Consider the following 25,182-nt stretch of genomic DNA (forward strand, 5'->3'; position numbering starts at 1 on the left):
TGTTGGATATCATCCCAAGTGGGCTAATGAGTAAACAAAACCGTCTCAAAGAGATTAATCAGCCCCTTGGGGTTATCTGAAAGAGAGGGTGTGTTCATCTTCCAGTTGTCCAAGTCAGCCGAAGAGAAGGACGAATATTATATAGCCTGATTGCTCTTATCTAGAGACCCACATGTCCTCAGCAGGAGAGTCACCATGGTTTCAGGGGAGGTGGCTCTCAAACTTTAGGTCTCCATGGTAGGACTGGGAAGTTGGGGCTCTACTCCTACTCCTCCCTCTAGTAAAACCCGGTCCCATATAGGCTGAGGATCCCAGGGCTGGTGCTGATGCTGGTGGGGCTATGGGGGCAAGGGAAAGGAGATATACAGGAAGAGGTTCTTGGAGCAACAGGTCGGCTGATGAAGGGTCTTGGAGGATCGACTTCTTCTCAGGTCCAGATCCTTCCTCCCATTTTTCCCTTCTTTCTGATGGCCAGAACCTATGAGGTAGGTCTTGGGTAAAGAAAGACTTATGCATGAGGTGGGGGGAATCCTCTACTAGATTCTTCCAGGTAACTATATAGGGCACTTGGTCTGGGTGCCTGAGGGAATCTTGTCCTAAAGACTCTTTCCTCTACTGCTTTGGTCACCTGCAAATCAAAGGTCCCTACAGGTAGCCACCCTACTCTAAAAGTGTACCATTTGGAGAAGCAGACAATAGCTAACTTGCCCTTCTTTACTGGCAAGTTTCTTCCTCTTTCCCTAACTTCCCTCCAGTGGGTAACTAGGATGTTTTATGGGGTAGATTCAGTTTGTCCAATATCCAGAAATGTCATCAGTCCAAGTCCAAGAACACAGAATAAGATAACCAATACCAACAAACACAGAGAAAGACAATCAACACACAGACAGTTCACGCCTGCCACAGGCGCAGAAACCTGGTTATAGCAAGACTCTCGGCTCCCACCTAGACTGTGTCCTGCCATTTCCAAAAGGAGCAGCATTCTCTTGATTCCCCCCCCCCCCCGGGGGTGGGGGCTGAAGCATCCTCCAGACTCCCCACAGTCAAAGTGTTAAAGCAGGTCTGTCTGTCCTCTGCAATTGACTGCACTAGACCAGAGGTATTACTGTTGACACCGTTTTGTTTTGTTTTGTTTTGTTTTGTTTTGTTTTGTTTTGTTTTGTTTTGTTTTGTTTTTTGAGACAAGGTTTCTCTGTGTAGCCCTGGTTGTCCTGGATCTCACTCTGTAAACCAGGCTGGCCCCAAACTCAGAAATCTGCATGATTCTGCCTCCCAAGTGCTGGGATTAAAGGTATGCACCACCACTGCACAGCCAAAAGTAAAAACAAAAGACAGAAAACAGAGAGACACTTACTTAGGTGCTTGTTGCCTTTGCTGAGCTCAGTCTCCACCTCCCCTGTCAGCCTAGTCTGTGGTCACTGGGGGGGGGAGGGGGTCTCTCCTAGAATCCCAGAAGAAGCCCCCAAATGAAAGACACCAACCCTCAAACAGTGGTACTTACTTCAAGATGCCCCCAAGTGAGACACTGAGATGCAGATCAATGCAAAAGCAAGGAGTTTATTTTCTGGCATGTTGGGGTCAACCCTCAATCAGTCCCTCTAGGAGAGTGATGAGAAGGCGACCACTGAGTTATTTCCTAAGGAACAAATCCTAAACTTGAAATAGTAGTGTGCACATGAAAGACAGAGCCTGAAGGAGCAGGATTCATGGCAAGTCCTCATCTACATATGGAGTTGAAGTCTAACCTGGACTGCATGAAAACCTGTCTCAAAGAGGAGGCAGTAGACCAGAAAGGATGAAGGGGAAAATGAAAAGGCAGAGGGAGGGTGGTAAGGAGGGAGGGAGGGAGGGAGGAAAAAAAGAAGGAAGGAAGGAAGGGAGGGACGGAGGGATGGAGGGAGGGAGGGACTGAGGGAGGGAGGAAGGAAATAAATCTCTCCTGAGTTGCCACTGTCCCTGCCAGTGCTGAACTCATTCTACAACATTTCTATTTTGATAGTTCAGTTTCTCCAACAGCCTTACAATGTTATAGATGATTGAAATTTTGAGCATATGCTGTATACATTATCACATTGTGAATTGATCAAACCTTTTGAATAGGAGCAGTGAAGCTGATGGTCCTGTGCCAACAATATGAGACTCTGAGGCAAGGACCTGAAGAATATGAGTTAGTTACCTAAGACTCCTGAGCATAGCTCCAGAATTGGAGTTTGTACAAGAAAAAAAAGGGGGAATGTGGGACCCTAAGGGCTTTTTCCAGTCCCACATCCACCTAACAACTTCTCCCTCCCTCCTGGGGTCAAGGCTGGGCCAAGTTCCATTCTCCCACAGAAATATATATATATATTGGGTTTTGTTGAGACAGGGTTTCTCTGTATAGCCCTGGATGTCCTGGAACTCACTTTGTAGACCAGGCTGGCCTCGAACTCAGAGATCTGCCTGCCTCTGCCTCCCAAGTGCTGGGATTAAAGGCATGGACCACCACCACCTGGCCACAGGAACATTCTTGAGTAAAGAAATCTCAAAATGTACTGACTGATGGTCACCTGACTCTCTGGAAAGTCCCAGGTAGAGTTCAAATGCATGTCATTCTTGCTAGCCAATAGATTTAGAGGTCAATATGCTTAGCCAGTAAGTTTGAATTATAACCTTGCTGATGTAACCTGTGCCCCTAAAAAACATAAAAACTGCTTGTAATAGACATTCGGGGTCTCCTCATCACTTGCCGAGAAGGACTGATTGAGGGTTGACCACAATGAGCCAGAAAATGAACCTCTAGCTTTTGCACCAAAGGGGGGGGGGGTAATTCAGTAATATGACACCAGGAGTAATTAAGATGCTCAAGACCTGTTCGGTGCACAAAGGTGGCTACATGCTACCGTTTAGTACTTTTGCATACAGGGTGAAAAGCATTGCACTCTGCAGACCTCAGTACCTGGAAAGCTAAGGCAAGACTGTGGTACTTGTTCCAGGTCTCCAAGCAAGACCTTTAATAAAATAAATCAGAATGAAGCAAAACTCAAAAGTTGTTTAGGCTTAAGCATGACACAAAGTCATATTCCTATCTTCCTAAAAGTGTTTTTGTACCTATTAAAATATGTTAGTTACAAAATAATTGATAAAACCATTCCTTTGGATGGCAGGAGGACAGATGGGGTCAGGTGGTAACACCTGCTGCAGGAGAGAAATAACCCTGGCTCACCAGAGACTGGATTCACCTCATTGCAAGCTTTTTTGTTTCCTGAATGTAAATCTCCTTCAGTCATTGTTTAGGGCTTTGACCTGCACATTCCTCTCAACTGCAATTGCTTTGGTCTAAAGACTGACCCATAGTCTCTGACTTCTGGGTTTGTTTCCACTTTTGCAAAGCTTGGATGAGCACCTGCTGACCTACTGGATGCTTTCTTCAGCTGCTAGAGGCTGAGCTGATCTTCCCTTTGGACACCCTCAGTGTGCATCTGCTGCTAACAGTGCACTGGGAGGCTTTATTAAGCTAGGCTGCCCAGCACTGCTACTGTACCCACCTGGGGGAAATCTTATCTGGGTGTTTCCTTTGCTGACTTTGTGAGACCATGGCTGTTCTCTTGTTCCCAGAATGCACTGAGCCTGCTCCTCCTGTGCACACAATCCATAATTCATAATCCAATACATGCATAAGAATAAACACTGTGGTGGGGATCAGGCTCTTGTCTTGACTTTGGAGCATTTGGTCACCAACTGCTCCTTTGGCACCAGGGGACTGTGTGTTGTGGTTTGCTCTGTACAAGTGACCTTTCTGGAAGCCATTAAACCTGTGCCCTCAGCCAAACTATCAGGAGTCTCCACCTGCTCACCTATTACTGTGGGCCAGGCTGCAGGGTGGGACAATCACTCTCTCCTCACCTCCAGTTGCCCAACTTCAGGGAGGAAGACTGTCCCAAGTACATGTCCTTCCTAGACTGTGGGGAAAGAGGCAGTGTGCCCTCAGCTGCAGGTTAGTGAGTATTCACCTCTGCTTAGAAAAGACACAACTACTGTCTTTGCTTCGTGTTTCACATTTTGAGACTTTTGTGTAAGCTGGGGGTGGTGGAGTGTGCTTGGGGTCCCAGCATAAGGAGGCTGAGGCAGAAGGATCATGAGTTGAAAGTCAGTCTGAACTACACAGTGAGACTGTGCCCAAATCACACCAATCTAAGTCAAAGTGAGAAAAGACCCATTTAGTTACACAGGTAAGAACAACAGTTAGAAACCATAAATAGTCACACATGTAACCCTAATCCAACATGGATTCTCCATAGTTTAAGGATTCTTTTAGGTTGTATAAAACCATATTTGCTCCCTGCCCCCATAGAGTTAGAACTGAACTTATAGTCAGTCATGTATTTGATAGCTATCTTTACATTCTGTGCTGAACAGTGCTAAAATTGGAAACCCAGACATGAGTCTTGCAGGCTGTGGGGAGGGCTAAGGTGCTGAGTCTGGGGCTGGCCATGGCAGCAGTTTTCATTGTATAGTAGTAGCCAGAGGGCCACGGCCATCATATTAAGCCTTTTAGGACACAGCAGACCTCATGTGTGGTCTTTTCCCCTTCAGAATCCACAGAACCCTGTAGTAAAAGCCTTGTTTCCCTTGACTAAGGACAATGGGGGGGGGTTTGGCTTGTAAGAGGAGAGCAGGCCACTTAGAAGTTCACCCAACTCAGGCATCCTTCTAAAAGGCTGGATCTTTGAGGAAGATGGCAGTTGAATGGGGGTGGATCAGATGCAGGGCTAGAGCCACCATGCTGAATACTACTAGTACATGCTAAGTACTAGAGGGTCTCTTCCCATCACAGGCTAGTTCTGCCCTATGTTTGGTTCCAGAAAATGCTGAAGCTCACCATTGTGACTGCTGCAGCCACAGTTATGCTACAAGGACTTCTGAAGGCAGGCTCTGCTCTAGCTGCAGGTGCAATACTGAGAGGATGATGATGGCAGGGTAGGTGGTGAGGACACAAGGATCAGCAGCCATGTCTGACCTGGGCATGGAGTCTGCTATGATGTGTGGAAAGATGCAGTGGTTAAGGCATGGGGTTTGTGGGCAGAAGAGCTGAGAGAGGAGGAGGGAGAAGATGAGAAGACAGGACAGTGGAGGGAAGAACAAAACAGTGCATATTACCCTGGATGTGAAATCTTACTGTTCACAGCCATGCATGTTAGATAATATTCAATAATCCACAGTGTCATACCCTATGCCAGTAGCTGAGATTGCAAACATGACAAGATAGTAGCTCAAATCAATTCTTCATTGAGCATAGAGAGAGACTGAGTGTTTAGAGCCCAGAGTGGAGTCACACAGCTGCTGAAGGTTAGGTCTTTACTGAGGTGCATTACAGGGAACAGTCCATCATCACAGACTTTATTTTTCAGATCATCTTGGGGACAGGCTGGGGGCAGGCTGAGGGCAGGCGGGGGACATGCTGGGGACATGCTGGGGGCAGGCAGGTGACAGGATGGACACATGCTTTGTTGAACCCAAGGGTTATTAGAAGAGCTCTGGCTTGAAGACTCTGATGCACGCAGGTCAGGCTTTTCACTACTCGCCCTTTATGACTCTGTTAATCCAGGGCACATGTGGGGAGATTCGGGTGAAGATTGCAGGGGGCTTTGCATTTCCGCGTCCAGAAGATACAATACCATGGGCCACCCCAGCACACAGTAGAGGTCCTCCAGAGTCTCCCTGTAGGTGAGAAAAATCAGACTATGAGCATAGATCACCTTCCCCCAAATACAGAACCCCCCCCCGTCCCCCCCATCATAGCTAACTCCATAGGGTAGTAAGGGTTCCAGGCTCCCTTTGGGTTTTAAGTTAGGAATTTAATGATTGATCCCCCCCCCCCCCCCGGCTTTGTCCTAGTGTTGAGACTGTTTCCCATGCTCCCTTCATTTCTGTTCTGGAGCTTCATGGGAAGGTTAAGGAAGGGCTTCAGCATAGGCAGATGGAAACAAGAAGGATAATTTCAGTTCCCTAAGGGATAGCAGCCTAAGAACACAGGCATTGGGTACTGCCACAGAGAGATACTTGGCACACTTCCTCCTCTGATGCTGTTGCCTGATGAAGGGAGGAAAAGCAGGTGTGTACTCACCATGTATACTGATGCCACCTTTGTGGAACTGCCCACACAGATCTGGAGGCTATCCTTGTAATGCCTAAATATTTTACAGGCCTTTTCCCCCACGATTTTCAGTTCTACCTCTCTCAGGGTATGTGAGATACTTTTTTTCACTCCAGTTCGCCCCCAGCCAGCTGCCCAACACATCGTCCCAGGCTTGGCAAAGTCAGAGGGGCCAGGCAGGGGAACTACATCCACAGCAGAAGTCAAGTTAGCTTGCTTTTTAAGCTGATGAAGGAAGAGAGAAGAGATGTCAAAACAAAAAGGATGCTTGGCCATGGGTTCTTTCCCATTGGGGCAGCAACAACATAGAATTCAGCAGTTAAGTTCTAAGGAAATGGACTGGACAAGAGAGAATTTGAAGGTCTGAGCCAGGAGGAGAGTTAAGGATGGAAGACTTGAGATGGGTAAAAAAAATAAGGACACCTTCAGTAATACGATGTCATTGAACTTGGAAGACACATTGTAATTTGGAGGCAAGATGTACTTTTCAACTTTTATCTTCTGCTGTGTGCATTCTCTCTTTCTCACATTATGAGCTCCAAGGGTGACAGTCATTCTTCTGTTGAAAGAGAAACGAAGCAGTGAAAAGAGTTGGTCTTGGGGGTAGGATTTCTTCCAAGGAGAGGGGCTGCAGGGTCTTTCTTCTCTATCCCAGGGCAGAGCCCCCAGAGAGTCTTGAGATGGAGCTTCCAGGACCACAGCTTGCCAGAAGGATGTGGCTCAGGGAAACACAGGACGGGGAACTCTCCCCACTCCCAACCCCCAGTGCTTGGATTGAAATCATGGCTTTGGGCATGGCTGATGGGCACTATGCATTGACTTACACCCCAGCCTTTGTCTGAGCTCTGCTGACACCAGGACAAGCCAGAGCTGTAGTTTTCCTCCTGACTAGAGCCCTGCTTAAAGCTCTGACCTCTGAAAATGGAGACCATACATGAGATGGCCCAGTGCGTGGCCCTGTGCTCCCTTTTCCTCTCTGTGTAAGGAGAGCCCATCTGCAGATGAGCAGCGCTCAAAGACTTCCTCAGGCCTCTGCTGCTCTGGGACTCTGGCTCCTGCATTTCCTCACAGAAAGAGAAGCCTCTTACCTTCCACTACAGTGTGCAGCAGTCATCACAAATTGGGGGGCTATGAGAAACCCACCACAGATTGCCACATAACCTTTCTTACTGAAGGTATTCACATAGGCCATGTAAGGTCGGGAGTGTGGTTCAGACTCAACACCACCAATAATCTCCTCTGAAACACAAAACCCTCAGTACCTAGTCACAGACTTGTGGAACACCCCAACACACCACTCTCAGGGAAAGATAGGGCTAAGGCCCCGCGACTGCTCCAAGTCCACCCCACCTCACATGGGGCTCAGGCCCCTCCACATGTCCTTTGGTCTTTTCTCTCCTGTTGATCTTTCCTCCCTAGTCCTCCCTGTCCACCATCATCCTTCATTCAGAACACAATGCCCATTCATATTTCTGGGTTTCCATTCCATTAGACATTTCTTCACACCCTCATCCTGTCTTCCTCAACACTAAGGGAAGGCCACAGAAGAGCTGCCCATCAGAACAGAGAGTAATTTGATGAAGGGGAATTAGTTTTTCATTCTTCCTTGACCTACAGTTTTCCCCTGGACTATGTTAGGTTAAGATCCTACCTCATATTAGGGTCTCTGTTACCAAAGCTAAGATATTAAGGTCGGTTTCTGAAAGCTCAGAGGTTAGGGAGATGAAGACAAACTCACCAGCTCCAGCCCTAGAAGGCAAGAGAAGTGCCATCAGGAATAGTAGGGCCTGCATCTTGCAAGTGTCGGTCGCAGTCTGGAGAGAGATTTTGGTGTGTTCTTGTCCTGGTTCCTGCTTTTATAGCTCCAACGTGGGAGAAAGGCAGGGCTGGGAACCACAGGTCTGCCTTGGTCAAGTTTTTTTGTTTTGTTTTTTATCAAAAATTCTCACAACTCTGCTTTGTGATGGTGTTGAATCTGTGGCCTGATCATGAGACTCCTGGATCCCATGATGAGGTGGTGACTGCACCCTTCAAAGTAGTTCCCAGGAGGAAGGAGAGCAACACAAAGGAAGGGGAACCTTGATCAGGGATCATGGAACTGTTCTTGAAAGCATCCAGGTATTATTGTCAGCTTATAGACCCATGCTGCATACGTGTAAAGACTCATCTCTGTTCCTGTAACACAGGGGTCTGTGGTTTGTGAACATATGGGTGAGAGGAAGGACATTTTATTTACAAAAACTGGTGGTGGGCTGCTTTAGCCTGAGGTTCTTGTTTGTGTTAACCAGTGTGAGGGCATCACATTTTTATTCAAATAAATCAGAGATGATAGAATGTGGCTGTGAGAGAAAAAAGATTTGAAGCATATTGAATACACAGCATATGAGGCATAACCAACCTTAATTAAATCAGTGGTGTTCAACTTTCCTAATGGTGTGAGCCTTTAATTCAGTTCCCACATTGTGGTGACCCCAGCCATAAAATTATTTCATTGCTATTTCATATCTATAATTCTGCTACTGTTGTGAATTATGATGTAAAATATGTGATATGCAGAATATCTGATATTTGACCCCTAGAGGGGTCATGACCCACAGGTTGAGAACAGCTGCTGTAAATGCATGTTCTGATTTAGTCATATTAACAGCCCCTTTGATAGATGTTGCAATACACATTCAGGGAGAACTCAATGGACTTTCAGGATATTACAAAACAGGAAGATCATACATTTAAGTTGGTTTCTATAACTTATTCTTTTCATTCCAGTGGGATGAACAGAAAACACAATGGAATGTTTAAAGAACCCCCTCTGTGTTCCACAGAGGATCTCAGGATTGCTAGTTATATGTGGAGAGTCTCCTTGCCTGAGAACAATATCAAATGTGTACAGATCAGTATTGAGACTTGGAGCTTTCATCTTTTCATGTGCCACTGGAAATTAAGCATGGCTCACAGTTACACAGAAATGCAACATTGGTTTAAAAAATTATTCCTGCTTAAATAATAACAATTTGGAATTCTGTGCATTTTAGAATAACTGACATATTGTCACTTTTCTAGTCTTTACTTTCTTAAGACCCCACCATCCCTGGCTATTGCCGTTTCTATTTTACAGTTGAGGAAACCAAGCCTTTCCAGAGTGTCACAGCCACTGAAATATCAGAATTTGGTCTCGAAAGAGTAACTACCAGATCCCCCTCTAATAGCCTTTCTCTGTGGAAGGCTGCTTTTCTTGATTGCCAAGACAAAGCAAGAGAAAGCAAACACGAAGGCCCAGTAGAGTCAGCTCACCTGTCCACAAGCTCATGGAGCATGACCTTAGAACTGACCCCATGTGTTGAACTGCTCATACATGCTTTCCCTCCTGGCTGGACCTTATAGAACAGAGATCCTCAACGTAAGGAAGAACAGGGGATTGTTTTTGTTCACCAATCTAGATGTAATTTAAAGGCTTTGCAGATCCTGTTGTAAGTGATAAAAAGTCATAGTTGTAGGGGTGAGATTATTTCTAGGTCCTGTAGAGCAAACCTGCCACTTAAATGATGTCATCCATGGGTGTCTGCAATGCAAGATAAGACTTTGTGTGACCAGGTATTTATAACCACAGATCATAAGAGTGTACAGTGGTTCTTCACTGTGTCTAAGTACTCAAGAACATAGGCAAAGAAAATTCTGGGCTTTAGACTTTATCTTTGGTCTACATAATAATGAAAAGTTTTATTTCCATCCTGAAAGATGAAAATAAATTATTGTGAAGAAATTACAAGTAAAAAGATATCATGCAGCTAGATTAATGTAGCCACTCAAAAAAGCATTTGTGCAGACTAAAAACTATGCATCTCAATGAATCATACAGTTGGAAACAAAGTTCTAGAGTCATAGAGCTTTACAGAAAGAATCTAGGTCTGACAAAAGAGGCATTGACTGTCATATAGAGGTGCAACTAGTTTCCATTCTTGGACCTGACAACTCAGATCTCTTCGCATGATGGAGACTGAGTACCATTGAGGAAAGTTCTGGCACCAACTCTACCCTTCTGTGTTTCCTCCCTTTGCTTCCTCGGAACTACAAGGGTCTATCAAAGCACAGTGATATGAATTACAGAAAAGTAAATCAATATTTTCTATTACTGGGCATTGTATCTGACCTGATAATACTTTGTAAAGACCTCAAATCCTTCTGTGAAGCCTCAGTTTTAGGACAGGCTTTGGAGGTGGTACACACACTGGGTTTCAAACAAACAGTCCCTTTTTCCAATTCCTGAAGACAGATGTAGGAGAGGCATAGTCACCAACTGGTATCATCCCCATAGTGGTTGGCTGAGTCAGGAGGGGACATTGCGATAGAAACTAGTGGAAAACTTCACAACTGCCTTTCCTTACCAAAAAGGAAACCAGGGCAATGCTATACATGGAGCTATCAGAGGACAGTTTGGCTACGTGTTATTGAATGATGCAGACGAGGTAATCTCGGCTATATCTCCTTTCAGGATATCTATTCACATCTTGGAGAACTACAGTGGATTATTGTGAACTTAAGTGTGTGGTGAATCTAGCTGTAGATGCTCTTGGTGTAGTTTTATTGTTGCTACAAATGACGCATGCCTGGCAGCTAAGAATCTGGGAACCACATCAGCGTACGCCATCAGGGGCAGTCGTGTCTATTGCAGGAAACCCAGTCATGTCACACTGATGGTACCGTGGTCATTGGGATTCGAGTGCAGGAGGTAGCACCTACTGCAGACACCTTGGGAAGACACACTCTTGCCTCAGAGTAGGAAATAAATTTAAGAACATTGACTGTAGAGAACTATCCATGGTCAGTGATATTTCACATATCCAGTTTTTTCTTCCTGAGTCAGGTTGTTGCATCTGGCTGATCCATCTCTGGGGAAAAGGGAAAATCTTCTCCATATATTAGAAGGGAAGTGGGCTGAGGGGAAAAAATGATCACACAGAATGGCTCCCTAAGTAGCATCCAACTTGAGTGTGGATGTTTAGAATAATACAATCCTACCTCATGGTTTCATGGAATACAGCGATGTACAGATTTCAAACCCAAAATAGAAACATCTTCAAACTTAAAAAAACAAAAAACAAAACACACCTGATCTATAACCATAATAACAAGTCCAACCCAAAATTTTATTTCTTGACTCCCGTTTTCTTTTGGACAATGATAGATGCCTGTGCACTTGTAAAGCAAAACAAAACAAAAACAGAGCCATCATCTTGTCAATAGTCACCACATGGGGGATGAGGGGCAATGAATGGAGACCTTCAGCTCCAAGCCCATGGCATGGGATCCTAGTTTGTTGGGACACAGCACTGATCCTTACCTCTAGTCTCTTGGGGATCTTACCTTTCAAAGGAAAGCTATTCACCCATAATAACAGAAAAAGTGTCTCTTCTTAGAGACTCTGAAACTGCTGGAGAAGGAAGGAGGAGAGCAGGCAGGGGATTGGGAGGAGGAGACTAGGATGAACTCGGTGAGTATCTTAACATTCATAAGGAATGCCATGTGGATGATGGCACAGTCCTTTCCCAGTGCACCCAGAACGCAGAGATGGGAGTGGGACTCACAGGGATGTGCCCTGCTCACATAAGGATAGGCTCAAAAGTGTTTGTCTAATTGTTGAGAGATTGTTTAGAATCATAATATGTTTGGCAATGATGATCGTGTTTAAGAAGCCTTCACAGTTTAGGTAATTTCTCTTATGTATGTCTGCAATGCTTCACTTATGATCCTGAAATACTATCCAATACAATCTGTCTCTCTGTCTGTCTGTCTGACTGACTGACTATCAGTTCTCAGCATCAGCCCAGGCCTCAGCAGACATCTTACCTCCAATCTATTAATGTTTTTTTTTCATATCTGTAGGGTGTTGGGGAGCTATGCTACCACAAATGGTCATTTTCCCACGGCTCCCTGAAGCTCATTTAGCATACCATTGCTGCTGTGGGAAGCCCCCAGCTTCTGAGCCAGTGTGACAGTCAGAGACCCTGACCTCAGTGAATGTGCTGTGTGCTCTCTCCTGTGGTATCAAGTAGGGTGGGTATCTCCTCAGTGGAGAACCCACTGGGGACCCCTCCATAGGCTTGGGATTCCCTGTCTCCTGCCCTCTTTCTCTTTCCTCACTCATTTGGACTTGGAGAAGCAAAGTGGTATAATCTTCATAACCTTGTGGACTAGACCAAGGCGACAGGTGATAAACCAAGGCCTCAGCTCTATGCCTGGGTGGAGGTCAATGTGCTCACTTAGTGTTTTCCCTCTGGAAACCCAGGCCTAAGTGGGAACAGAGAAGAACAGGGGCAAAATGGGTCTGGAAAGAGGTGATAAGAGGGTATTTACTAAGACTTTCCCTTTTTCTGTTCACATGGGTTCTTTGGGGACACTTATGTGCAGCAACGTGGCCCAAGGCATTGCCAGTTATCACTTCTGTCCTTGAACACCTCCTCAAGTATTCACCAGAAACTCCAGCTTTATACCTTGGATTCCAAAAACAATGAAAGTCTTTCATCAATCCTCAAATGCCAAAATGTGTCTGGGCCTGAGTCCAGTATCTTGGGGTACAGATATTTGAGTCTTAATAAAGAAATATGTCTGCAGGAAAAACATGACGTTGCTTCCTTTCAATGGGTGTAGAGCTTAAAATGTTCTTGTGCACTATTTTCTTCTTCACCCTCTTTTGTCTTCTGGTTGCTGTCATAACCTTTTACACCATATCTGTGCACTGACCCCATCATAACAGCACATACAAAGGCCAGTGCTGTCAGTACGGGAAAGTCCTGTCTTTGTCTGACAAGGGTACCTTCTTTCTTTCTAATTCTTCTTCACATTTAGCAGACTACCAAGGCTGGGAAAGATCAAAAGTCTTTACCTCCCACTCTCTTCATTCCTCTAAGGAAGGCCTATGGTACTGGGAAGTCCACTCTTCTCTGAGACTCCACACAGGTGCCCTGGTCCAGCTCCAGCAAGGTCTCTCTACCAAGCTGTTATCTCATCTCAGAACTGAAGCCACCTCTCTTCACCTTGCCCAAAGAGACTCAGGAGATGACACAGGGCAGCCCCAGTATGTAAATCAGAAACTTTAGAAGGAACAAAAGGGTTGTCTCACTTCCTCTGCAGCGGGGCCAGTTCCGCCCCTCTCATAAAGTATATCTTGGCTCAGAGCCCTGGTGTGAGCTTTGAGTCATGAGCAATCCACTCAATAAGTACTGACTTAGTCACCTTGTGTACCTAGTCATGGGGGTAGCCTGATACCTTTAAACACACACACACACACACACACACACACACACACACACACACACACACCCCATGTTTTACTATTCCTCCTCCTTGAAGGTAATTTCTGATGTCTCTTTTGAGTCTTCCTTGGCTTCCACAGTTACTCCATTTCAGACACACAAAATCATACATTCACATAGCTAGGATCCTCATATGAGAGAGGACATGCAGGTTTTGTGCTTGGAGTCCTGGCTTATCTCATTCAGAAAAAATGAAATTCCCATTCCATCTATTTTGCTTAAAATTTACTTTTTCTTCTATGTAGCACATCTTTATTATCTACTCATCAGTTGATGGGCAGCTAGGCTGCTTCCCTTTCTTAGTTACTGTGAATATGGCAGCAATGAACACAGATGGCATGGAGATATCCACGTCAGAGATTATAGAGTCCTTTGGATAAGTGCTCAAGAGTGACTTAGCTGGAACTCTGGTAGTTTTATTTTTTTGGGATGTGGTGTTGTTATTGTTATTGCTGGTGGTGTTTTTTGAGAAATATCCTAACTTATTTACAATTTATCTGCACCTAGTTTATATTTCAAAGGAAAATGCAATGGATTCCCCTTTCTATATATCCACTCTAGCATTTGTTTTTGCCATTCTTCATGATGGTCATTGTACTGTAGTAAAATCAATCTTAAAGTGGCTTTAGTCTGGATTTCCCTGTGGCTAAGGAGGGTGAAGACTTTTAAAGTGTTTCTTCCTGACCCTTTACATTTATTCTCTCTCTCTCAAAGATTTATTTATTATTATACATAAGTACACTGTAGCTGTTTTCAGACACATCAGAAGAGGGAGTCAGATCTCCTTACAGGTGACTGTAAGCCACCATGTGGTTGCTGGGATTTGAACTCAGGACCTTAGCAAGAGCAGTCAGTGCTCTTTCCTGCTGAGCCATCTCACCAGCCCCCATGTTTATTCTCTTGAGAGCTTTTTGTTTGGTAATGTTGGAGGATATTTCTTTACCTCTTTTCTTTATTTCTTATTCTCCTTTACCTTTGTGAATTCCACTGAGAATTTATATTATATACAGTATGATCATATGTATTCCCCATTTCCCCCCATCTAACTCCCACCATGTGCTCCTTGACAAAGCCCTTCCCAACTTCATGACACAGGAGACAAAGAAGAACTCCAGGCCAAAGTCATGGGCAATGTTCTTCAATAAACTCATAGAAGAAAAATTCCAAACACAAAAAAAGAGCTACTCATCCAAGTACACAGGCCGGAGGAACATGAAAGAAGATAACATTTATATGGTGCATTATGATCGAAATGCTAAAACTAATAAGGCTAAGAAAGGGTGCTGAAAGCTTCCTGAGAGATGGGCCAAGTCACAACATGGGCAGACGCATCAAAATAATAGCTAATTACTTGATGGAGACATTTAAAGCCAGAAGGGATTTCTTCTTATAACCCACAAGTCCCATATATGTATGCTCTAGTGTCTCCATCCACTAGAGGAGGGGTTCTCAACCTTCCCAATGTTGTAATCCTTTATGTTGTAATTCTCATGATGTCATGACCCCAAACCATAAAGTTATTTAATTTCTCCTCCATTTTTACCCCTAGTGGGGTCAGGACCCCAGATTGAGAACCAATGCAGTAGAGTATGGGAACTATCCCATTGGCCACCAGTGATTACATGTCTCCCAGAAACCATCTATTGCCAACATCTCAGGCATAGAGGCCACCCTTAATAGATAATCATTATTGGGAATAGATTAATTAAGACATCCTTAACATGGTTCCTCAAGCTCTGTCAAGTTCTCCCACCCAGGCAAGATTTTTGCTTGCTATTGTTGACCTCTGGTTCCTTACCTCAGTGCTATCCTGAACCCTGTATTTTGCCCCAGAAATCTAAGCCCAGTCTACTTCCAATTTCATTTCACATTGCTCCTCAACTCGGGTGAATTTTCCAACCCCATCATAATCTCAGCCTGCCCCCGCCTCTGGTACAATGTCACAACTCTAATCTAATCCTAGACCCACCACTCCATAAGATTGATATGGGCCCAGACCACATTTGGATCTGGTAGGAAATCTTGCCCTAGTCCCTGAATTCCAAGCCAGGGTTTTATCCTTTGAGATATCCACCTTGGAATTCCAGCCTAGTGGGGTAAATCTCACCAAATATCAGACAACAGTCTAAATTTAAATGCTCACTTCCTGGGACAAAAATACAAACAATGTAGAAAACCTATAAAATGTGCCTACCTACTAAATAACCAATTCTATTGCAATGTTCCCTAAAGAGTAAAACTCAGATGATATCCAACTCACAGAACTCTGAGAGTCTATGAAAATATGAAACTTATAAATTATGTATAAATGCTAACTCAGATTCTTATACCCGACAAACGTATACTAAAATTGAAGATGACATAAAAACTTCTGGTGATAACAATCTATTAGAATAGTACTGAATTCTCAATGGTGACTCTGAAGGCCTAGATAGAGGTTTTACAAGCTCTAAAAGACCATAGATGCAAATCCAGACTATTATACCCAGCAATACTATTTATCACCATTGATGGAGAAAGAAAACATGTCATGATAAACATAAAACTAAGCAATTTCTATCCACCAATACAGCTTTATGGAAGGCAGTAAAAGGAAAATTTCAATTGGAAGGGGTCAAGCACAATCAAGAAAAAACAAGAAATAGTAAACAATGCTAAACTAGTAAGTTACAGTTATCAGGGCATACGTTGTGTGGGTCATACAACAAAACAACAGAATAACTGGAATCAACAAATACTGCTCAGTGATAACTGTTCAATAATGATGGTCTCAATTTCCAATAAAAAGATATAGACTAAGAGAATGGTTGAGAATTCAGGATTCATCCTATGGCTGCATCCAAAAAAACGTGTGCATCAACACCACGGAATGACATCAACTTAGGTTAAAAGGGTAGAAAGTGGTATTCCAAGCAAAAGGATCCAAGAAGCAAACAGGTGTAGCTATTTTAATATACAGCAAAGCAGACTTCAAATAAAAACTGGTCAGAAAAGATAGGTAAGAACACTATATACCCATTAAAAATAGATCCATCAAGACGACTTCTCAGTTATAAACATGTATGCACCAAACACAAGGATACTCAAGTTCATAAAAGAAACTCTCCTAAAGCTAAAATCACAATGGCTCTCACATAGTGATAATATGTCACTTCGGTACCCCCACTATTGCTAATAGACAGGTTGTCAAGACAAAAACTAAAGAGAAAAATGTTGGAATTAATATCATACATTAAATAGACCTAATAGACATCTATAGAACAATCTATCCAAATACTAGAGAATGTTTTTTCTTTTCAGTAACCCATGGAACAATATCTCTACAAGAAAGACTTTTCTGGATGATTGGGTTGATACAAGATAAAAGCAGGAATTTGGGGATTCCTGGGTATACTACAAGTGACTAACTTTCCTCTGCAAAGCAGAACTCTCAACATGGAGAAGGATTTGGATAAATTATGTTTCTACACAACTAGGACCTCCATTCCAAAAGCTTTGAGATGAAGTCTTGGTTATCAGCCCCCGATGTGGTTTAATGCATAAGGTTATGAAGATTGTACCCTCTTGCTTCTTCAAGTCGAAATGAGTGAGGAAAGGAAAAGAGGGTGTGAGACAGGGAATCCCAAACCCATAATTGAGTTCAGATCCTAAAGACCTAATGTCCACTGAGAAGGTACCCACCTTATTTGATTCTACAAGAGGAAGTACAGAGTATATACAATGAGTCCAGGCTCTCTGACTCAGTCATACTGGTTTAGGACGGCATAGCTTCCACTGGCAGCAATGCTATACTAAATTAGCTTTGTGGAGGCATGTGAAAATGTCTGTTTGTGCTACTATAGCTCCCCAACAGCTTACCAGATATAAGAAAACCATTAATAGATTGGAGGTAAGATGTCTGATGAGGCTGGGCTGATGTTGAGAACTGATAGACAGACAGACAGACAGACAGACATATCACATGACAGGATCATAAGAGAATTGTCCCAGACATACATAAGAGACCTTACCCAATGAAAGCTTCTCTTAAACCTGATCATCATTGCCTAACCTATTATGATCCTAAACAATCTCTCAACAAGAACACAGCCACTTTAGAGCCTGCCCATGTGTGAGCACTGCACATCCCTGAGATTCCCACTCCAGCCTCTGCTTTTTGGATACCTCAGGGAAAGACTGTGCCATCATCCACATGGCATTCCTAATGAAAGTTGAAAATATCCACCAAGTTCATCCTAGTCATCCCCTGCCAATCCGCTGCCTGCTCCCTCCCTTCCTTCCCCAGCAGTTTCAGTGTTTCTAGAGATTGAGGCATCTTTTCCTGTTATTGTGCCTGTTTAGTTTCCATTTGAAGAGCAAGATTCTCAAAAAATCTGTAAGTTTGGATCACTGCTATGTCCCAAATTAGGACCCCATGCCATGGGCTTGGAGCTGAAGGGTTCCATTCATCCCCCCACCCCCAATGTGGTCTTCCATACCAAACAATGTAAAATACAGCAGGAAAGGAGTTTGAAGGCAAAAGGGAGGCATGGTAATATTTAAATACAATACTCCTGCATGAAAATTCTAAAACCAAACGTTTTAAACTTAAATAATTGTCTCTTAACAAGATGAAGGTGAAGATGTCTCTGGTGATTTCATATATTTGCACAGGCATCTACAATTGTCCAAAGAAACAGGGAGTCAATAAACATAATTTTGATTTGGACGTGCTATTATGGTTATAGATTAGGTGTTCTTTTCCTAGAAGTTTGAAGATGTTTTTATTTTGGGTTTGTGTTTCTGTACATCTCTGTCTCCATGACACCATCAAGTAGGATTATATTATTCCAAACATCCACACTCTTTTAAGTTGGATGCTACTTAGTGAGCAGTCCTGTGTGATCATTTTTTTTCTCAGCCTACTTTCCTTTCAAATACCCAGGGAAGATTTTCACTCTTCCTTATAGATGCATAAGCAAGATGAAACAACCTGACTTTAGGAAGAGAAAACTGTGTATATGAAAGAACACTGACCATGGATACTTCTCGAAAGTCAATACTCTTAGATTTTTTTCTCTACTTTGAGAGAAAAGTGTTGTCTTCCCAAGGTGTCTACAGTAGGTGCTACCTCCCGCACTCCAAGTCCAATAAGCATGATACCATCAGTGTGACATGATTGAGGTCCCTGCATTCGATGTTACTGCCCCTGATGATGCATGCTGATGCATACTCCAGATTGATAGCTGCAACAGATGTGTCATATGTGCCAACAATAAAACAATAAAACTAAACCAAGAGCAACTTTCCCTAATGTCACCACCCAGTTAAGTTTTCAATATTCCACTGTAGTTCTCCAAGATGCAAATAGATATGCAGAAGGGAGATAAAGCAGAGATCACCTCGCCTGCATCATTCAATAGTGCATTATTTGCACCAACTCTGGAGATCTCCACATATACTAAGGCTCTGGTTTACTTTTTTGGTAAAAAGAGACAGTTGTGAAATTTTCCACTAGTTTCTTTCATAATGTCACTTCGGGAATCCGACAACCACTGAGGGGATGAGGCCAATTGATAACTATATCTGTCCCACCTCTTCATTCATGAGCTTCAAAGTGAGAATGTTCATTTGGGACACTGTGTGTAGACCATCTCAAGGCCAGAATCACCTAAATGGGGCCGCATAGAATAATTTGGTGTCTTTACAAAGTATTATCTGGTAAGATCCAATGCACAGTAATAGAAAACATTAGTATATATTTTTCTCTAATTCATATCACTCTGCTTAGATAGCTCCTTGTAGCTCTGAGGAAGCAAAGGAAGGAAATACAGAAGGATAGAGTTGGGGCCAGAACTCTCCTCAAGGGCACCCGGTTTCTGTCATGTGAAGAGGTCTGAGCTGTCTGCTCCAAGCCTGGGAACCAGCTGAGGCTTCATAAGATGGTCAATACCTCTTTTTACCAGACCTAGAATTTTTCTGCAAAGCTCCATGATTCTAGAACATCAAGTCCAATTATATGGTTCATTGAGATGCACAGTCTTTCAGTTTGAACAAGTGCTTGCTCGAGTTACTACATTAATCTAGCTGTACAATATCTTTTTCTGTGAAATGCATCACAATAAAATAGTTTTTATCTGTTAAAACAAGTTGTCTTTCTTATTTTGAACCAAAAATCATGTCCAAACCCATCATCTTAATTGACCAGATTCGTGAGTACTTAGACACAATGAGCCAACCTCTCTCTCTACACTGCCTGCTCCGTCACCCAAAGCTGTGCCTTACATTGCAGATACAAAAGACATTTTATTCTGTGATACCCTGAAAGTCCATTGAGTTCTCCATAAATGTATATTATAATGTTTATAGAAGAGACTTAGTAGAGGCCCATTGGACACACAAACTTTATATGCCCCAGTACAGGGGAACGCCAGGGCCAAAAAAACGGGAATGGGTGGATAGGGAAGTGGGGGGAGGCTATGGAGGACTTTTGGGATAGCATTGGAAATGTAACTAAGGAAAATATGTAATAAAAATATTAAAAATTAAAAAAAGAGAGACTTAGTATGATTAAACTTACAGAAGCTGCTCTCAACCTTGCGTCAGAGGGGTCAATTATCAGATATCCTTCACATTACATATTTTACATTAAATTCATAAAACTGTAGCAAAATTTTACTTATAAAGTGTCAATGAAATAATTTTGTGGCTGGGGTCACCACAATATGAGAAACTGTATTAAAGGGTCACACCATCAGGAAAGTGGGGAACCACTGACTTAATTAAGGTCTTGTTCATGCCCTATATGCTGTGTATTCAATATACTCTCCCCACATCTTTATCCCTCACAGCCACATTCTATCATGTCCTACTTATTTGAATAAAGATGAGATGCCCTCACACTGGTCAACACAAACAATAGCCTTCAGGCTGAATCAGCCCACCATCAGTTTTTGTAAATAAAATGTACTTGCTCTCCCCCACATGCTCATACACTACAGAAGTCTGTGTTTGTGTTTAACAGCAGAGGTGAGACTTCCCACATATGCAGCATGGGTCTCAAAGCTGACAATAATACCTGGATGCTTAGAAGAACCATTCCATGATCCCTGATCAAGGTCCCCCTCCCTTTGTGTGCTGTCCTGCTTCCTGGGAGCCACTTTGAAGGGTGCAGTCGACACCTTATCATGGGATGCAGGAGTCTCAGAATCTGGCCACAGACTCAACACCACCAGAGAGCAGTCATGAGAATTTCTGATAAGGAAAGTAGAGCTTGTCCAAACCAGATCTGTGGTTCCCAGCCCTGCCTTTCTCCCACATTGGATCTATAAAAGCAGGAACCAGGACAGCAACACCCTAGAAGCTCACCAAGGCCTCAACACTGGCAAAATGCAGGCCCTACTATTCCTGATGGCACTTCTTTTGCCTTCTGGAGCTGGAGCTGGTGAGTTTGTCTTCATCTCCCTAACCTCTGAGTTTTCAGAAACCAGCCTTCATCTCTTAGCTTTGGCAATAGAGACCCTAACATGAGGAAGTGTACTAAACTAACATAGTCAAGGGGAAATCTGTAGGTCAAAGAAGAATGAAAAACTAATTCCTCTTTAGAACATTTCCTCAAGTTGCTTCCTGTTCTGATAGGCAGCTCTTCTCTGGCCTTCCCTTAGTGTTGAGGAAGATCAAATGAGGGTGTGGAGAAATGTCTGATGAAGTAGAATGTCAAAAACATGAATGGGCATTGTGTTCTGAATGAAGGCTGATGGTGGACATGAACACTAGTGAGAAATTTAGACCAAAGGGCATGTGGAGGGGCCTGATTACCATGAGCGGTGGGGTGGGCTTAGAGTAGTTATACAGCTTTACCTCATCTTCCCTTGCTGGTGCTGTGTTGGGGTGTTCCACAAGTTTGTGACCAGGGACTGGGGTTTCTTTGTTCCAGAGGAGATTATTGGTGGTGTTGAGGCTAAACCACACTCCCGTCCTTACATGGCCTATCTGAAGTTCACCACTAAGAACGGTTCGAAGGAGAGGTGTGGTGGGTTTCTCATAGCCCCACAATTTGTGATGACTGCTGCACACTGTAATGGAAGGTAAGAGGCTTCTTCTCTTCCTGTGAGGAAATGCAGGAGCCAGAATCCCAGAGCAGCAGAGGCCTGAGGAAGTTTCAAGATGGGCTCTCCTTACACAGAGAGGAAAAAGGAGCACAGGGCCACATACTGGGTCATCTCATGTGTGGTCTCCATTTTCAGAGGTCAGAGCTTTACCAGGGCTCTAGTCAGGAGGAAAACTACAGCTTTGGCTTGTCCTGGTGTCACCAGAGCTCAGACATGGTGTGGGGTGTAAGTCAATGTAGAGTGCCAACTTGCCATGTGCAAAGGCATGGGTTCAATCCAAGTAGTGGGTGTGAAGTGTGGGGAGAGAGTTCTCAGTCCTGTGTTTGTCCAACCTGCCTCCTTCTCGCAAGGCTGTGGTCCTGGGAGCTCCATCTCTAGTCTCTCTCATGCTGCACTGGGACAGAACCTAGAGCCTGGTGCCCTTCTCCCTGGAAGGAGTCCTCCTCCCAAGAGCAGCATGCTTCACTGCTTCTTTCTCTGTCAACAGTGAAATCAGTGTCATCCTTGGAGCTCATAATATAAACAAGAACGAACCCACACAGCAGATAATAAAAACTGAAAAAACATTTGTTCACCCAAAGTTTCAGTACCTTTCGGGTTTCTATGACATCATGTTACTGAAGGTACCGTTATTTTTATTGCACTGTTTAAGTCTCCCAATTCTAACTCTCCTCCAGGCTCAGGCCTTCAAATTCTTTCTTCTCCAAATCATTTCCTCTGAACCTACTACTGAATTTCCAAGGGGAATGGCCCCTCGTCCAAGCATCCTTCACTACTTTGACATCTCTTCTCTCCTTCCCCCAACAGCTACAAAAGAAAGCAGAGTTGAATTCTGATGTGGATGTAATTTCATTGCCTAGTTCCTCTGACTTCATCAAGCCTGGGAAGATGTGCTGGACAGCTGGATGGGGGAAAACAGGAAAGAATAACCCTCTATCAGTTACCCTGAGAGAGGTTGAACTGAGAATCATGGATCAAGAGGCCTGTAAAGACCACAGTGATTACGATTATCAACTCCAGGTTTGCGCAGGCAGTCCCACAACATCAAAATCAATAGGACAAGTGAGTACACACCTGCTTTTCCTCCCCACTTCAGGCAACAGCATCAGAAGAGGAAGTGTGTCAAACAGCTCTCCAAGGCAGTGACTAATGACTGTGTTCTTTCATCTCCCTGTTCTCAAGCCCTTCCTGCAACCTTCCCATGAGGCTAGATATGAGACAGGAAGGGAGTAAGGGGAGACATGTTAGCAATGGGGTAAGGCCAGACAGGGGTGGGGGCAAATCAATCATTAACTCCCTAAATTATGAATAACATGAGCCAGGACTTCTTACTTGAATCTGGGATTGGCTAGGGCATGCCTTTTGAAATTGAGTGAAAGCAATCTTTGCTCATAGTCTGATTTTTCTCACCTACAGGGAGATTCTGGGGGACCTCTAGTGTGTGATAGTGTGGCCCATGGTATTGCATCTTCTTATGAAGCAAAGGCCCCTGCAGTCTTCACCCGAATCTCCTATTACCTGCCCTGGATATATAAAGTCTTAAAGAGCAAGTAGCTGAAAAGCCTAACCAGCCTGAGTCAGACTCTTCAAGATCAAGCTCATCTGGTACCTCTGAGTTCATCCCAGCCTGTTCTCATCCTGCATCAAGTCTGCCCCTAGCCTGTCCCCAGTCTGTCCCCAAGATCATATCAAAGATGCACATGTCTGTGATGATGGATTGTTCTCTGTGATGCATCTCAATAAAGACCTAACCTCTTGCACCTGTGTGACTCCATGTTGCACTCAAATTACTCAGTTCCTCTGTATAAGCCCAATGAAGAGTTGATTTGAGCTACTCTCTTGACATATTAATAATCTTGACTACTGACTTCCTGGCACAGGGTATGCCACTGTAGATGACTTAATATTATCTTGCATGTTTGGGTGTGTAGAGTATTATTTCATATCCAGATAGTGTGCACTAATTTGTTCTTCTCCTCCACTGTCCTGTCTTCTCATTTTCTCCCTCCTTACCTCTCAGCTCTTCTCCCCACAACCCCGTGCCACAGCCACTGTGTCTTTCCACACAGCATATTAAATTCCATGTCTAGGTCAGACTTGTCTGTTGAGAGCTTGTGTCCTCAACATTTATGCTGCCATTTTCATCTTAGCTCTCAGTGATGCACCTGCAGCTAGAGGAGAGCCAGCCCTCATAAGTCCTTAAATTATGACTGTCGCTAGAGCAGTTACAACAGGAGAGCGTCAGCACTTTCTGGAATAAGACACAGCGCAGAAGTAGCCATCATTGGAAAGAGAACCTCCAGTTTTTAGCATGAAGTAGTACTTCCCATAGCGGCTCTAGACCTGCTTTGAGCAACCCAAGCTTAACAGCCTTTTATTAGAATGTCAGGGTTAAGGAACTCCTAAGTGGCCTGCTCTCCTCTTACAAGCCAAATCCCCATTGTCTTTAGTCAAGGGAAAGGACACATTAGTTGCAGCCTGAAATGGAAGAGATCACTTGTGACGTCTGCTATGCCTCACATAGACCTAATATGATGAGTGTGGCCCTCTGACTACTGTGCCATGATTATTGTTGCTAATAGCTGCCCCAGACCAGGACCTCAGCACCTCAGCCCTCCTCACAGCCTGGAAGCCTCATGTCTAGGTTTCCATCTTCAGCACTCTTCAGCACAGATGTAAAGATAGCTATCAAATGCAATACTGACTATATGTTCTGTTTTAACTCTATGAGGACAGGGAGCACATATGGGATTAAACAACCTAAAAGGATCTTTAAACAATAGAGACTCCATGTTGGTTTATTGTTACATAGGCATGACCATCTCTTATTTTTTCTAGCTTTTGTTTATAGTTGTATACCTAAACCATAGGGTCTTTTCTCATTTTGATTTAGATTGGTGTGGTTTGGACACAGTCTCACCATGTGGATCCGACTGACGTCTACCTCATGATTCTTCTGCCTCAGCCTCCCTAGTCAAGTGCTGGGACCCCAAGCATTCTACACCACCCTCGGCTTATACAAAGGCCTCAAAATGTGAAACACAAAGCAAAGACAAAGTTGTGTCTTGTCTTAGCAGACGGGAATATTGACTAATCTGCAGCTGTCTGGACACTGCCTCAATTCCCACAGTCTAAGAAAGTCATGTACTTGGGACAATCTTCCTCCCTGAAGATGGGCAACTGGAGGTGAGGAGAGATTGCCCCACCCTGCAGCCTGGCCCAGAGTAATAGGGTAGCAGGTGGAGACTCCTCAGAACTGGGCTGAAGGCACAGGCTGAATGGCTTCCAGAAAGGTCACCTCTACAGAGCAAACTCTATCAAATGGGTCTCTGGTGTCAAAGGAGCAGTTGGTGACCCAAAGGCTCCAAAATCAAGACAAGAGCCTGATGCCCACCACAGTGTTCATTCTTATGCATGTATTGGATTATGAATTATGGGTTGTGCACAGGAGGAGCAGGACCAGTGCACTCTGGGAACATGAAAACAGCCATGGTCTCCCAAAGTCAGCAAAGGAAAGGCACAGAGATTTCCCCAAGGTGGGTACAGTAGCAGTGTTGGGCAGCCTAGCTTAATAAAGACTCCCAGTGCACTATTAGCTGCAGATACACACTGAGGGTGTCCAAAGGGAAGATCAGCTCAACCTACAGCA

General features: G+C 43.9%; 2 protein-coding genes across 3 annotated transcripts; one reads left to right on the forward strand and one right to left on the reverse strand.

Annotated features, from left to right (window-relative positions):
• Nucleotides 1-241: 241 nt before the first annotated feature.
• Mcpt2 (mast cell protease 2) lies at nucleotides 242-23,293 on the forward strand. 2 transcript variants are annotated; one of them, NM_008571.1, is made up of 5 exons: nucleotides 20,781-20,866; nucleotides 21,359-21,509; nucleotides 22,021-22,156; nucleotides 22,341-22,595; nucleotides 22,950-23,292. In NM_008571.1, exons 1-5 carry the CDS (start codon nucleotides 20,812-20,814, stop codon nucleotides 23,085-23,087), a joined length of 735 nt encoding a protein of 244 aa, NP_032597.1. In that variant the 5' UTR covers nucleotides 20,781-20,811; the 3' UTR covers nucleotides 23,088-23,292. The 2 variants fall into 2 exon arrangements, with proteins under 2 accessions (XP_011243282.1, NP_032597.1); XM_011244980.1 differs by lacking the exons at nucleotides 20,781-20,866; nucleotides 21,359-21,509; nucleotides 22,021-22,156 and adding an exon at nucleotides 242-485 and having other exon boundaries at nucleotides 22,950-23,293.
• Nucleotides 5,522-9,153, reverse strand: Mcpt9 (mast cell protease 9). Its single transcript, NM_010782.3, has 5 exons — nucleotides 7,872-9,153; nucleotides 7,222-7,372; nucleotides 6,557-6,692; nucleotides 6,104-6,358; nucleotides 5,522-5,697 (listed from the first exon to the last, which is right to left on the reverse strand). The coding sequence occupies exons 1-5, from the start codon at nucleotides 7,924-7,926 to the stop codon at nucleotides 5,554-5,556; spliced, it is 741 nt and encodes a 246-aa protein (NP_034912.3). The 5' UTR covers nucleotides 7,927-9,153; the 3' UTR covers nucleotides 5,522-5,553.
• Nucleotides 23,294-25,182: the final 1,889 nt, after the last annotated feature.

The sequence above is a fragment of the Mus musculus genome, chromosome 14 (genome assembly GCF_000001635.26).
Source record: "Mus musculus strain C57BL/6J chromosome 14, GRCm38.p6 C57BL/6J".
NCBI classification, from domain to species: domain Eukaryota; kingdom Metazoa; phylum Chordata; class Mammalia; order Rodentia; family Muridae; genus Mus; species Mus musculus.

Coding starts and splice junctions, on each gene's coding strand:
- Mcpt9 (NM_010782.3), bottom strand. CDS start 7,926: ATGCAGGCCCTACTATTCCTGATGGCACTTCTCTTGCCTTCTAGGGCT. Junction 6,693..7,221: donor GCTGCACACTGTAGTGGAAG/GTAAGAGGCTTC, acceptor CTCTTTCAACAG/AAGAATGACTGTCACCCTTG. Junction 6,359..6,556: donor ATGACATCGTATTACTGAAG/GTGTCCTTATTT, acceptor TTCCTTCATCAG/CTTAAAAAGCAAGCTAACTT.
- Mcpt2 (NM_008571.1), top strand. CDS start 20,812: ATGCAGGCCCTACTATTCCTGATGGCACTTCTTTTGCCTTCTGGAGCT. Junction 21,510..22,020: donor GCTGCACACTGTAATGGAAG/GTAAGAGGCTTC, acceptor CTCTGTCAACAG/TGAAATCAGTGTCATCCTTG. Junction 22,157..22,340: donor ATGACATCATGTTACTGAAG/GTACCGTTATTT, acceptor TTCCCCCAACAG/CTACAAAAGAAAGCAGAGTT.